This window comes from Myiozetetes cayanensis, unplaced genomic scaffold, assembly GCF_022539395.1.
Source record: "Myiozetetes cayanensis isolate MyiCay16 unplaced genomic scaffold, myiCay2020 scf1, whole genome shotgun sequence".
Lineage (NCBI taxonomy): Eukaryota > Metazoa > Chordata > Aves > Passeriformes > Tyrannidae > Myiozetetes > Myiozetetes cayanensis.
This window is the reverse complement of record NW_026086604.1, coordinates 116,996,103-117,011,008: the sequence shown is the minus strand read 5'-3', so window position 1 is coordinate 117,011,008 and position 14,906 is coordinate 116,996,103. Positions and strand designations below refer to the sequence as shown.

Genomic DNA, 14,906 nt, shown 5'->3' with positions numbered 1-14,906 from the left:
GGCTCATGAGTTTGTATCTCATTCTCTAGAAAGCAAAGATGAAAGAAAACTGCTGTTCCATGTATAAAACCCAATAATCCCATATAGAGTATTTTCTTAGAAATGCATTTCCAAAATACAACTTTCAATCAAAACTGGAATTTTCAATCACAGTACACTCGATAAAAAAACCAGTATGATGTAAAAAAAGGCAAAATAATCCAGAATAGCAGCATGTTGATTTACCTAGAAGAGGAAAAAGGGTTTTAAATGAGGAATTATACTCCTTTTACAGTGTTCATTTAGGATTGAAGACAGCTTGGCAAAAAGGCACTGCAACTGCATAACTCTCTTCCCAGAGAAAAAGTAATCTGAGCTACCTCCATAAAATCTTCTAAGCACTTGGGTGAGTAGGAAAATAATGAGCAGCTTCTCAGGCTGCTCTTTACCATAACACAGCCTGAGACACAAGAAGCCTTCCATTCCTCCATGCTGGAGTACTCTGGAGGTTTCAGTACTGCCATCAGTCAATAACTGAAAAACTGAGGCTCTGTTACTTAGACAAATACTTTAAAAAATGTTTAATTTCTTAATTGCTTTCAAGTTTTAAATTATACAGGGCTGGTAAGCAAGATTTTTAAAGATATATATACTATGGTTGGAAAACTTCTGAAGTACTGTGAAAAATAGGGAGATTTCACTTTTGATTGAAAAGGAATTCTCCACTCACTTGTGTGAAGTACAATAAAATAGAAAACTAACTTGTTTTGCACGAGATTTAGCTAAAACATTACAAGTTAAAACCTCATTTCCTAAGTATTTGAGTTGCACAGCTGAAGGGCTGCTTCTGCCCTATGCAAAAGGGATTAAAAATTTACTTAAATTTTAATTCAACTGTTTTTCCAAAACAGGTGTTATAATAGTGTCATATAACATGAAACAAAACAGAGTGCATCCATAAGTACACCATTTTGGCATAACATATATACACATATTGTGCAAGTCAAGCTCAGTTATACCTGAAAAATAACTACACTTACCTGTTAATGTAACTTAGAGCAACATAGGTTGGCTGCTGAAGCTCTTGTTTCTCTAATACACGTGGGTCTGTATCTGGAATAAAAAAATACATACACTGAACTGAGCTTTCTGTATTTACATGGAAGCATATGGGATTGTATCCTGCAAAGTAACATAAGCAAAGACAAGAGATACAAAATAGCTCAATCCAGTTTATCCATATAGACTGCTCAGCACAGCTCAATAATTTGCTCATTCATTCATAAATACAGCATTGCCTTACTTTACATAAGAATTTGAAACATCAACAGTGATGTAATTTCCAACTGTCACACAAGCTTTCTCAATCCCCCTCATAAATATTAGTTTTCACTGCTTTCCATGATTTATAGTGTTAAAAGGATCAAGCTTGCTCCTTTTTTAATGTAGCTGTTTCTAAATATGGTTGACACATTTTGAGATGTTTCAAAAGCAATTAAATCTCTTCTGCTGGGCCTTGATACTTTTCTCTGAGTTTTGCTTTCTCCCTTCTCTACAGTTTATTTTCTGAAGCTCTCAATCAGAAAAGTCATACAAAAAATGCATTTGAAGCAAAATGCTTGCCAAGCAGAACACTGCCCACCAAAAGCCCTGAAGAAAACACATCCAAATTCCCTTGAGTGCTAACTTTCTCACTCAAATGAAAAAATATGGTTTCAATCACTGTTTTCATTGTTCTTTGCAGTTAAGCTGTGCTTTTAACAAAGAAGGAGCCTTGGTTTAAATTTCTGAACCAAAGCCAAGGGAGTATGCCCATAGTTTAGACAGTTTTTTCATACCAAAAAACAGGATTATACTGAGATTTCAAACACAGCCTTGCCCTACATAGTAGATAGGCACCTTTAGGAGCTGAGCATAAACAGTCTTCAAAAGTTCCCAATGGAAAGTGTGCATTGTGCCTGTGCAGATTGCTGCATAGTCATTAACAAAATGTTTTATGCATTACTTTAAAAGCAAATCTGGGTGCAACTTCTGCATTTTAACTATCAAGAATAAAAATTGCCTTTACTAAATGGCTCCCCACAGCAGCACTGCTGCTACCCATCTTTTATTTCTGAGAAGTATCTACTTTGTGTTTTGTGGGGGTGGGAAAGCAGGGTGGGGAGAGGAACTCCAAGTAAAACCCGTATTTTGGATTGTTCTTGCTTTCTCCTACAATTTCAAGCGCTGCTAATGTTCAAAAACTCTTTATCTTGATAGCCACGTCAGTTTTACCTGATCAGTTGCTTTTAGTGGGTTTTAAAACAAGATACAGTTATTTTGAAATCTGCCTCTGCTGCCTTGCCTTAAAGGAAGATTTTGAACTGAACTGAATGCGGACTGTGCTTGAGGGCTGGCGTATTTGTCACACCATTGCTGAAGCAGATCATGCCTTTATTCAGGGAGAAGGGAATCCCCTGTCCACCTCTCAAACCTCAGACTGATCCTACTCATTTTTCATACATTTGCTCCCACACAGCTCAGACTGCAGGATTTGCTAACGTGCCTTTATCAATATGTCCCCAAGGAGATAAATAACTCTAAGAAAGTTCAGAGAAGAGGGATAAAAGCACAAGTGCCAATCTAACCAGCAACCCCAAGTCTGTTATCCTGAAGAGGAGCAGACCTTGCTGGTGCCTGGCAAAATTCTTCAGTAATTGCCAACACACCATGTTGCATATTAAGCTAACCAAAGAGAGCAAAGCATCAGCTGTCTTCCATGTTACCTTTATAATTCACTTCTCTGAGGAAGTTAGGTTCACACAACACACAAAGATCTTTTACTTGCTTGTGTTTCTTTAAAACCCACCATCAGTTAGCAGGCCAAGAATACAACTGCTGTCAGGGTGAGCTCTCTTAGATTTACACCTTGGTAGTGCATGGCCTGCCATGAAACTGTCTTGATCCAGAATGTCTGCAGAGCATTAATCCCAGTCAGGACTATCTGAGAACTGCCTCAACCTAAGTTTAGGCATCTGCGGCTAAATGACTGCGTCTTTGCTAATCCAGTTCTTAAATGGGATTAACCTCCACCTATAAACAACAGTTTCTGTGACTAAAGGAGACAAAGTTGGAGCTGGTTTACATCAGAGTGCTGCACATTATCTGTGGGAGAGGACCAGGAAAAGTTCTAATGGAGACCTGACCACCCTTCCACTGCTCACCATAGCACCAGCTGAGGATGGAAATACAAAGACAAAAACCAAAAGCCCCATAACTTTCGTAGGAGTGTGTTATCAAAGCACAGAGAAATTTGCCTGTTGGCACCCGGAGAAAGCAGACTCCTGTCTCTTAGTAGGTGCTGCCTGACACACAAGAAATACACTGCACAGTCTCCATTCAATCTTTCTATCCCTCCCCCCTTTAGGTATCAGACTTCACATGTAATTCAAGTCAGTGTTGTTGTATATCCCGATTGCACAAAAAAATCCAGGATGTGGTAAAAAAATCTTGTCTGAATTTAGCACTCAAAATGCTTGACATGTTTTTATTCCTCTTGCAACCAGCTGCTGGACTGTCAGTCATAAGAATGCTACATTCACTTCTGCACTGTATCAGGAACTACATATAACACATATATTATTTCTCTTCCTCACCTATAATATATTAAAAAAAGCATTGAAACTTGTGCCGGGATCACCACATGGCCCTCAGAGAAGAGCAGAAAAGAGCAGAAACCTGGTCAGCTGTATCACAGGTAACAGCCCTGGCACAGCCCTTGCCCAGTTGGAGAGGCACAAAGGCCACACACCGGCAGCTCAACTGCATCCACCTAAAACCTGCACAGCCTTGCCATCCAGGGCACATGCACACTTGGCTCATTGCTGTCAGCTTTTTTCTCACTGTCTAAAAATGCCACCAGTCCATTCCTTCCTGCCTCCATTCCCTCTTCCTCTGCCCAGCCTCAGCCAGTGCCATTCCTCTCTCCTGCCCCTTCCTAATCCCAATTCTTTCTACACATCCTAATCTCCATCAGTCTCTTCTGCTCTGTCAGCTCTCCTCTCCCAATATAAGGACATGTTAAAAATCACATGGAGATTTCTATAATCACATGTTCACTCTTGTACCACAGGACTGAACATAGATGCAATTCATTCCCTGAACTGCTCTCTTCCCTTCAGCCTCTGACTCCATATGTCCCCCCTCCCCGTTTATTGTATCTTATTTCCAATTTAGGCAGTCTCTGCTTTTGTTCCTGATGTTAGTTAGCATGCTATTGAGCACACAGTGAATATACATTGTTAACAACTACAAAAAGTCCACAGCCATGCCAGGTTTGATTTAAAAAAAGACAGTAATTAGCATTTTATTAGCATTTTTTTCTTTCCTTTTTTTTTTTTTTTTTTAAATATAGCAAACACCACTACAGTGAGGTTAAGTAGCAGTATTCCCTGATGCTGAACCTTCAAGCCTGGACTTCTAGCACTCTGCTTCTCTCATGCCTAAACACATTTATACAGGCAACAGCAGTATTTTTCTAACACCATCCATGCTGCCCAAAGCATGTCTTTGAGCATGTGTTACCCCACTGACCAGGATGTTATGCATCAGCCAATGCTCTCAACTATCTGACTGTGGAACAAAGAGCATGGGAGACAAAAATCTGTTGTCAATCTCACGAAATGGTCCTGTAAAATGTTCAGTGTTTAGTCAATGTTTCTTCAAACTCACACAGACAGTCAAAAGTCAGGCCAAAATAGCCTAAATAGTTTCCAAACAGACACCTATAATGGATTAAACACTCACAGATGACAAATCTTTTCTTGAAAGTATTTAAGCAGTAGAACTAGGGCTGATCTGAGTTTCCTTTCTCATAAGAAAAATATTCACCACATATAAAATAACTACTAAAGATCTTTAATGGACTCATTGATTAACATTAACTAGTTATTCCTGCTCTTTGAATTTACATGGGATATCAAAGACTTGCTGCTTCACTGGTTTTGCAGTAAGACTTTTAAGCTGGTAGAACAAAGTGCTACCCATTGTACATTACCTGCCTTCATTATAAGTCTCCTTTTGTAAGCATTAAGTTCCACTGATTTCATTCCACAGTGGGAAGAATTACTTTCTGTAATGCTGTGGGGTTTTTTTAGCTATGTCTACCTCTCAATTTATCATAGAGTTAGATTTTGGAAACCCTCCTTTTTTTCTCTTTATCTTTAATGAAATATTATTAAAATAAAATTTTGATCTCATATGAACTACCACAGGGTTTTGTTCTGGGTCCCACCACCTCACTATTAGAAGACTAAAATGTTGGTGCTAATATTCAAGAGAGAGACAGAGAGTTACTCAACTAATTATCTATAGGATTAGACCTCTCCAATTTCTCACATCCACAACCTGTTTCACACTGGACAACCAGACAAGTAGTATGAGTGTATAATTAAGGCTCAGAGACCATAAATTGCACTACACCATCTTTGAACTGTTCACACAAAGCCAGGCATTTTCTGTGGAGCATGTTCTACGATTACTAAATCGTTTCATTACACAGAAATAACTTGTAGCTTGAAAGCACTGCAAAATTCTAACCTGGCAAAGTATTTTAAAGAGAGCAAATAATAGAAAAGGCATACACATCCTGTGTAGGTACAATCTTCAATTATATAACTCTATTCTACATTAATATTTCTGCACAAAAATACATGCCACATCTTTATTGCACAAAATGGAGTAACAAGTTTTACCCTACCAGATACAACAAATTTATCATAAGCAACTTCACTTTCATAAAAGCCCTGGTTTTCAATCACTTGGCAAAATCACTTTTCACCTTGCAAAGTGCTAGCAAATTTCAGTGGCATTATTTTACAACCTCAAGTTGTCTTCTTACAGAGATTAGGAAAGGTCACTACCACTAGAAAAGTAGAAAAGATAGTCTCGGAAGAAAAAATAATGACCTGAAGGAGGTTAAAATTATACTGCTCTTCAACATCTTGAATATGAAGTGGCTAGTCCTGCTTTTACCCCACTGTACCACCCCTTAACAGGCAGAGGTTGAAGTCAAGATTGACAAGAGGCAAGGTGCCTAAAGAAGAACATAAAGATGAACTGTTCAGTCACAAATGCCGTGACTGGATTGTCAAAATTTTTTGGTAGCTGTAATTCTCCAACACATTTCACTGACATAGATACTATTTTTTTGGGAGGAAGGGTTTAGAGATGTCCATATTCTAAAAAGACTTAGGTTTGAAAAACATATCTTCTATCAACCATGCCAGACTTAAGCCCAATAGTTGCAAAAAAAGCAAAAAGGCAAAACTCCCCTTGCCAACCCAAGGGTGTTACTTCCATTTCTGTTTAATCTCAAAAAGAGTAATAAAATGCCTCAAATATTATGAAAATAACAGCCCTGCAAAGAATTTTGAAAGTGCTAAAACTCATATTTGCAAGGACCAAGGACTTACAATATGATCCTTCTCCCAAGTCACTTGGAGATGTTTATGATAATCTCACCTTTTTGTGCAAGATCACTCTGGGGTAAACTGCCAACACAGAGATCCCCCAGCCTCACAAATGACCTTGCCAGAACATCCATACACACATTCTGCTTGCCCACCAGCAGCTTTGCAGAGTGCCTGTCTTATATTTCACTTGGCCTTGAAACTGGTCAATATAAGTCAGCTCAGCTAGTTAATTAAAACCTACACTTCCCTTGAAACCAGCTTGCTTCACTAATGATGCCAAGGCAAATATTTCTGTTGGCTTCCTCAAAAGTCCACAATTGTTCTTATGTGGATGTAGCTTAAAAAGTCAGAAACAGATAAATTCAATGTTACTGGAAACCGCTCCCCATCCGAAACCTCCATTACAAGGAAGCCATTATGAATTTCACAGTCTCTATTCCAAATGCAGCGTTATTCAGGTTTTCTTATGAATTAAAAAAAAAAAGAAAAAAATCACAGACAACTGTGATTTTACAGATATTAACACAGTAGCCTATTTAGATCTTTAATAGAAAAAAAAAAAAATTCCCTCATCTCCAAAGGAGATGATGTTCTATACTTCAAAGACAGAATGCTGGAGAATAAATATCATGATTCTGCATGAGTTTTTAACCTACATGACTTCAAGAACACCTTTAATATTTAAGCACAAATTTAAGTGTTTTCCAAGATGAAGGTGTTAAATGTCACAGACATGAACTTATCAAAATTGCACGAAACAGATCAGATACCAAACTCTTTCACATTTCCAGATTAAGCTCCCACTAAATAGATAACTGAGAAAGCTACATTCAGGCAGGTACAAACAAGAAAACACTATACTTATTTCAACTTTCACAATTTCAGAGACCACTAGAGGCTTCCGAGTATTTTTTAGTGCAGAATTCTGCCTGTTTGGTCTATCCCAGACTTGTAAAAATTTGTTAGTTAGCTGCAAACAGTTTATTTCCCCCATCAAATTGTGTGTAAGTGCATGAAGCCGTGAAGAAAGAAACCCTTAAAGACACAGGTCATGTATTACAAAGAGGTCAGGAAACTGAAAAATTTTTGGCCCACTGGAAGGCTCCCAGGCTGACAGTGCTGTACTGGCACTGCTGCTGCTCAAACCAGGCCTGTGGACTTGCCACGCAGCAACTGACTGATTGCAATTGCTGCATTACAGCAAAAGAATAATGCAGTCTTAAGACAAGGTAAAGCATCAGAGGTCAAAGTCCAACAGTTAAACCACTGTGGACTTCTCCTAAAGCCTGCAAGCACAAAAAAGTTATCATTAATCTTAGTAACTGCCAATTACATATTACATATGTAGACAAGTGGTTAGCAAGAGGAAATGTCAAACAGAAGGTTTATTTAAATGGAGGCTGCCTCAGTAAGAAAAGCCAACAAGTGTTCATCAGGAATGCACACACAGGCAGCTGGAAGGCAAAGAGAGCAGCTGCTGACTTAACACCCTGGTTTAGCACACACTAGTCTCTTCATGTAGGTGCACCTCCCAGTGAAGTGAGGCAGTCCTTCTGGAAGTTCCCACAGAAAATGGTCATTTGTAAAAACTGCCTCTTCATCAGAAACACACCACGATCCCAGGGACACCATTGCAACATTTTAGCTTTGGTGAGTGTTACCACTGCAGAACCTCTAAGATGCCATCAGAGGACATCCCCGCAGAGGAATCATATTAAAAAGGGGGTCACAGATGTTCAAAAGCAGACTACTGAAAACTAAAGCAAAAGACCCTCCAAGAACACTACAACCAACAGCAACCATTCACTGTCTCAGACCAGCACATCCAACACTCCATTTTGTAACACAAACTCTGTGAGACAAGAACTCAGAACTTCCTCATATGAGACTATGGTATCTCGCTGGGTGAGAAAATAATATATGGTATTTCAGATAACCTACACAGAACCAAATCTGTGCTTTGCTCTTACAGCAAACAGAAGAGGAGGACACTATTTTGGAGCAATCCTGTTTCATCCTTGCTAGCTGCCACTATTTAATTCAGGTTGTGAACTTCTAGAAGTAATGGCCATGCCTCATCTTCCATTGTCCAGCCAAACAGGGTTCTGATTACAGTTTCACATGCACTAACTTAATGCATAGATACTAACAGGGTTTTTGGAACACAAGTGAGATGACAATTTGACATTTTCAATTTTTAATTTAAAAACAAATAGCCAAGTAAACATAAACACAAGAACTCTGAAACATTCTGAAGAGTGTTTTTCATTAAAAAATAATATTGTGATATAACCATATGTAAGAAAAATGTATTTCAGACATGGACAACAGAAAAGAGAAAGACTGCATGGAGTGCAATCATGGATCCTCAATTTTTAAAATATTCTAATTTCTGCAATTAAGTTAATTATTGCACACTAGTAAGTAATCACAGCGCTCCTTGGTTGCTGAAAGCAACCTTTGGATCTGTCATGCTGCCTTCAAATAGGCAATTAAAGTGAAAAATGAGAGTGTGCATAACTTCCCAATGCCATATATTATATATACATAACACACAAATAAGAATAGGACAGAAGTTCTCAAACCAAACACTTGATCAACTTAGTCATGCCTTTATCTGTTTATTTGCTACTCTTGAAATTCTTATTACAGAAAAACCTACTGCCTTAAGAAGAGTTTTCTCTTGACAGAAATTTAGAGAACTTTACAACCCTCCATCCCCCAAATAATTTGCATTAACTGAAGTTGGGTAGTATCAAACACAAGGTAGTGGACAGATCCAAGCAACTGATCTGTTCCTTTGTTCCTCTGCAAGGCAATCTAATTGATCAGAACTTGCATAAGGCTGCTTACTTGCTTTACATCACGTGTAGAATTTATTAAATTCTTTATTTAAAAGGTTAAAAAAAAAAAAGGGGGTAAAATATGCAGGTCTGTAAGGTCATATGCAGCCTGTAAGGAACAACATCACAGCTCCCTTCCCATCCTTATAAGGTGTGTGAGCTCTCTGTGTACCATCCTCCATTCTCTTAGCCTTCCCCAAACCTCTCCCTCTGGCAGGCAAGCACGACAAGCATCCTCTCTCAGCAGAGAAATTCAAGCTGTGGCTTGGACTTTCCTTGTCCAGTCAGAAGCAGTGCAGATTGGAGATACAGCCCAGTCCACGAGGGTCCCCTCAGACCTCTGACACACCTGAACAACAGGCTACCATCCACAGTCTACAGTTGCCTCTGGCACAAGGAATGGCACCCGATCAACCTACTTTTAAGTCATTTCCTGTGCATCCTCCCCTCTGAAAACCCAACCAAAACTCCAGCAGCAACTAAGAGGCAAAGAGCTGTGTAGGAGGGTATAACCACAACTCTTTCAGGAAATAATACTGTGCGCTGTGTTTGAAGACACCCAAGTAATCTCCTTGGTAGCTTATGTTTCAGTGTAGACAAAGTAATGCTGTAAAACAGCTACTTAATTTCTATTCAAACAGAATATATTGCTGGTAACCAGCTGAAGAGCTACAAATGTCAAAAAGGTGTCTTTGTGATCTTTCAGAGGTAGTAAACTGCAGGTACACTTCATGTGCCATGATGCTTTTCCACTTACCATGTTAATTAGTTTTATTTGAAACATACAATTATTGCTGCAACTAAATTCAATCATTAATGCATTCATTTAATAGGTAAAATATTAATGAATCAAATCAACAGGAAATCAGCAGAGTGCTGGAAAGGTCCCTTAGAGAAGGAAAAAAAAAAAAAAGAAAGACTGCTGCTGCTTTATTTTATTTTAATTTTTAAATGGTGAGATGTATTAAATTTTTAAGTGCTTGAAATGTTAAGAACTTGCTTGCAATTTCTAAGTCCAAATATAACATAATGAAGCGTGACGTAGAGAAAAATTAGACTTCCATTTTCACAGAATTTCCCAACATTTAATTCAAATGAAATAACTTCATGACATGCCACTGGAGAGTAAATAAAAGATCCATTTGCATTTAACAGTCAAGCACACAGGACATAAGATATATTATTAATAATCTCTAAAATTACCCCATTTTAGTAATTGAGGGACCATTTTTACTCCTCACCACACTATCATGTCTCTTTTGTCAGAGAGGTTTAAAAACTCACACACTGTGGAAAGGCATTCCCTTCTAATTTACCCAGATGGGGGAAGATCCCTAAAATTAACTTTAAAAACCCCAAATTCATGATTTAAGGATAATATTCTACACTGAAACAATGATAAAACCACCTTCATGACATGCAGCAATGGCTGCCAGGTCTGGCTCTGGCAAATCCTTTGGGAAGTTTGGCCTTTTTTGGGGCAAAACTTGGTATATAGTAGTGGAAGAACAATTTTTACACAAACCACAAAGCTCTGCTTTTTCAAATCAAGAATGTGAGGTGAGTATATGCTTAAAGCCATATTCTAGGATAAACAGTTTTGCATAAATCAAGCAGTTATTTCAAAACAGATAGTTTCCCTATTAAAAAAATTGAAAATTTATAGGTTTCTGTTTTGCCTTTTTATTAATATTGCTCAAATACGCAAACCCTTGTTTTCATTTTGTTTTAATAATGAAAACCTGGTTAAACATTCCAAAATAAATAAAACCTAGTATTACTTTAAATAAAACTTCAAAATATATGTCTTGACAGTTTTGATGCTTGAGGGTTTTATTTCCTTAAGTATTAATGATCTCCGGGAGTTAAAATAATATGATTATATCCCAACTCCATGACCAGCTAAACCACAACTGAACTGCAGTGGTACATATTTCATTTACAATGTCAGAAGATCTCAATTTCAGACTATCAACACAGCACTAAATTTTCAAGTGTCACTGGAAACAGGCCACTTCTAGTTTTGGTTGGAAACACTAAAGCGAACAGCTACAGGCAGTGCAGCTAGGATTTCACCAGTTTAACCTCTTTATCTTTACCAGGAGTGAAAAAGGAAAGCTTTTTACTCTCAGCTATTTACTGTGGTTTTACTCCTCTGTAAACAGTGGTTGAGGGATTTTTGGGTTTATTTCGAGGGAGGGTTGTATAAGAAGGAAACAATGATATTTTCCTGTGACTTACTAAAATTACTATTAGAAGTTTACCTTCTGGGCTACTACTTCGCACAGTCTTCTAAGAGACAAATGGGATTCCTAATCTTTACTTCCTGCTGACAGGAACAAAGAATGCAGAAAACCAAGCAACTTCTTGTAAGGAAGAAGGAAATGGCATCATTGCCCTGCATTACTCAAGAGAAGCTTCCTCCAGAAGACAGCAACCATGCCAAGTGGAGCAAGGATGGGAACCAGATGCATAAGAATGCCAGGTCCTCAGATAACCTTTATTTCCTGAAATGTCTTTTTCCAAAATTCATTTGGACATACTGTGCCTTACACAATTTTATTATTTTTTCATTATTAATTTGTCATTTCTGTCAGGTGCGTAGCCCCTTGGGTGCTCTACGTCCGTGGTGATGAGAAGGTTGACAGGGAGGTAAAACATTAACAACAACAGTAGCAAAAATAACAATAACCTCCTCCTGTCATGGGAAGCCAGAGCAGTCAGTCAGACCCAAGAGTCTCTGAGGAAATCCAAGTACGACACCTGCCATGAAACATGGGGCACACAAACCTTTGGCTTTCCCGATGAATGTGGCAGGTTTGTTGGGTCACCCTCACAGAAGGGCCGTGCAGCAGCCTCAGCCTTTATTGCCACTCAGTACCATTAAAACATCCCTGTTAGAACTTACAGTATTATCCACTGCTTAAATACTGTGTCACTCCCCTGTAGCAATTTATTTCCAGTCATTTCTACGGGAAGATACTGAGATACTTTTTTCTACTTCCTATAGCTCCGAGGCAGAGAAAACCCAAATCAGATTGGATTAAGTTAAGTCTCAATGTCTTTGAAAAACAATATTTAAGGCAAGGGAAAAAAAACCCCAAAAGATAAATGCTCAGTTTAAAATAGAAAATAAATTCTTATAAGCCTAAAAATACTGACATTAAGTAGAGATTTAAGGAAACAAATGCGCTTAATAATCAAAGATGTTTTAAGACTATGGTATGTTCTTACACATTCTGGTTTTATTATCCCAATTAAAAACATGCAGCATTCAACAAAAAATAATTTCCCAGTGTGAACACATAGGATATACAATAAGTCACCAATTCCTTTAAAAATCTAATATTATCTTTTCCCTCACATAGAAATTAAAAATAGAATTGTTAATCAATTAGACACACCAATTAATACAAAGTTAGCTTGCCATAATACATTAAAAAAAAAAAGTATTTATAATTAACAGGAAGACTATTCACTAGGAAAGTTCCTAAAACATTACATGCCATTCTTTGGCTTCCACAGTTTTTCTGACATTCATGTAAGCTGGAGTGTCTGTACTTCGTTAAAGTCTCATGTAAAAGAAAGCAACAGAAGGGCACTGCACTTTTGGCAGGTGAAAGTGGTGTTCCAGGTTCACACAAGTCAAGCTCAGGAAGGCTTCTGAGCAGAGAAAGCTCATTTTCTGCAACACCTAAGATGATGAAGCAATCTAATAAATGCACTGATATGTCAAAAATCAGTTTTAATTAAGTAAAGGTAAGATAAGGTAAGATAAAAAACATGAAATAGAAAATTCCCTGCAAGCAGGAAAATTTCTTCATGCATTGAATTATGTACCAAAAAAGAAAAAAAATCTGTTCTTATTTTTGTACCTGAGCTTGAAATGTACATTTCTGATGCGAGAGTGCAGACAAGCAAGGCCTCACTCCTACCTCAATATAACTTCAAAAGGTATCACAGCCCTGGTACAAAGCAGTGTTAAGTTTACTGCATTTACAAGTCTGTTGTCATTTGAAAAATGGATTATTCGGAATCTTCAGAACACCAGTTATTTTGCTATTCTTATGTATTATAAACAATTAGAATCAAGAAGAACTTAGACATAAGTAGGGGTTGTAAAATTGCTTGAATTGTAAATTCAAGCAAGACTTGTCAGATGATGATACATCAACATCTACTGTATATACACACTTTTCCTGGTATCTCAAACAAAAGATGCACATCGCTCTAAGCAATCCAGCTACTAATTTTACATTTAATTGCTGACAAAAAAAATTATATTCTGAAGTGATGGTATACCACCTTTTAAATTCTACTATTGTTGCTCCTAAATAGTAATTAACCATTAGAAGTTGATAGCGTTATCCATTATTACAGCAATAAATCTTAATATTATTTTTATTCTGTAGTGTTCCTCCTCTGATCAACACTCAATTATGAAACAAAAAGCACAGTAGACATTTATCAAAATTATTTGAGGGATATGATACAATGGAGACAGTAGATAAAGGTTCTGGTGCTGAATTGGAGGGCAATTTGAACTGATGAATTTGTCTCAGTGTTTATTCAGCTATGTTGTTTTGTTACTTACTCTGTTGGAGTTATTTTTAAAAACAATTTAATAAAATTCTTTAAAGAGCATTTAATATTTTGGTCCCAAAAGACTATCAGTCTATATAGAAAGCGCTTTCACTTTAGAAATAATAGTTCTTTCACAAAACATGTTTCAATAATCATCTTACAAATGTAATTTCATATAAAATCAGAAAACTAACATCACCTTTCTAAGTATGTTACTACATAAAACAGCAGGAACCTTCCTATTTGTAGTCTGTTTCTCTTTTATCAAGAAATAGCTTTAAAAGTTTAACAAAACTCTTTAAAACATTTCCATCAAATGATTATTTAAAAAGGTATGGCCTATTAAAGGGAATTTGTTCAGAGGAAGAGCTTGTTTGGTTTGTTGTTTCTAAACAAATTAATAAAAGAATCCAACTGGCAATAAAATCTTTCTCCAGGTTCAACAAACACCTGCATACCAGCATCAGGACAATATAACTGCATTCCTGCCAGGATATATAAGTAAAGTTGCTTTGAACTCTTTTTATATTCTAACTAACATGGTGTGCAAGTGTGGTGGTTGGATTACAAGAGAAATTAAGACAACTAGTAAGAATGCTCCCCTCCTCCAAAGCATTTTCCCTGTCCCTTCAATAAGTCTTTTTTATACCCTGCTCCAGTCTCTAACTAATAACATCTACTAAAGCTAAGTGAAGTATCTCCTTCTCCATTCCATTTGGATTTTAGTAGCTTCTAATATTCATTCCTTAATGCAGTGGCAGTGTGCTCACCTCTTGCTCTATAGAGTGGTGTTGATTTGCAGTGAGAAGCAGAGAAATGCATAGTAACTCCTCCATAATTTATTCTAGCTCTAAAGCTTTCCACTGCAGTCAGTAGACTACCTAATAACCTAGTCAAAATGAAGACAAACATCTTCTATGACAGAAAACTGTGGGGAAGGTGGCATGAATTAAAGAGTACGGAAATAAACACCTTAAACAAACCACCTCCGTGGATTGTCTGGCAATGAACTGCAGACAAGATGCTTAGAAAATCCCCGTAACAAAGA

At 37.4% G+C, this 14,906-nt stretch overlaps 1 protein-coding gene across 2 annotated transcripts in view; it reads right to left on the bottom strand.

Annotated features, from left to right (window-relative positions):
* JAZF1 (JAZF zinc finger 1) overlaps positions 1–14,906 on the bottom strand; it is a 187,799-nt gene that overhangs the window by 86,305 nt on the left and 86,588 nt on the right. For both annotated transcript variants that reach the window (XM_050322568.1, XM_050322654.1), the window contains exon 2: positions 1,020–1,092. In XM_050322568.1, coding sequence (XP_050178525.1) covers positions 1,020–1,092 — 73 coding nt within the window. The remainder of the gene's footprint in view (positions 1–1,019; positions 1,093–14,906) is intronic.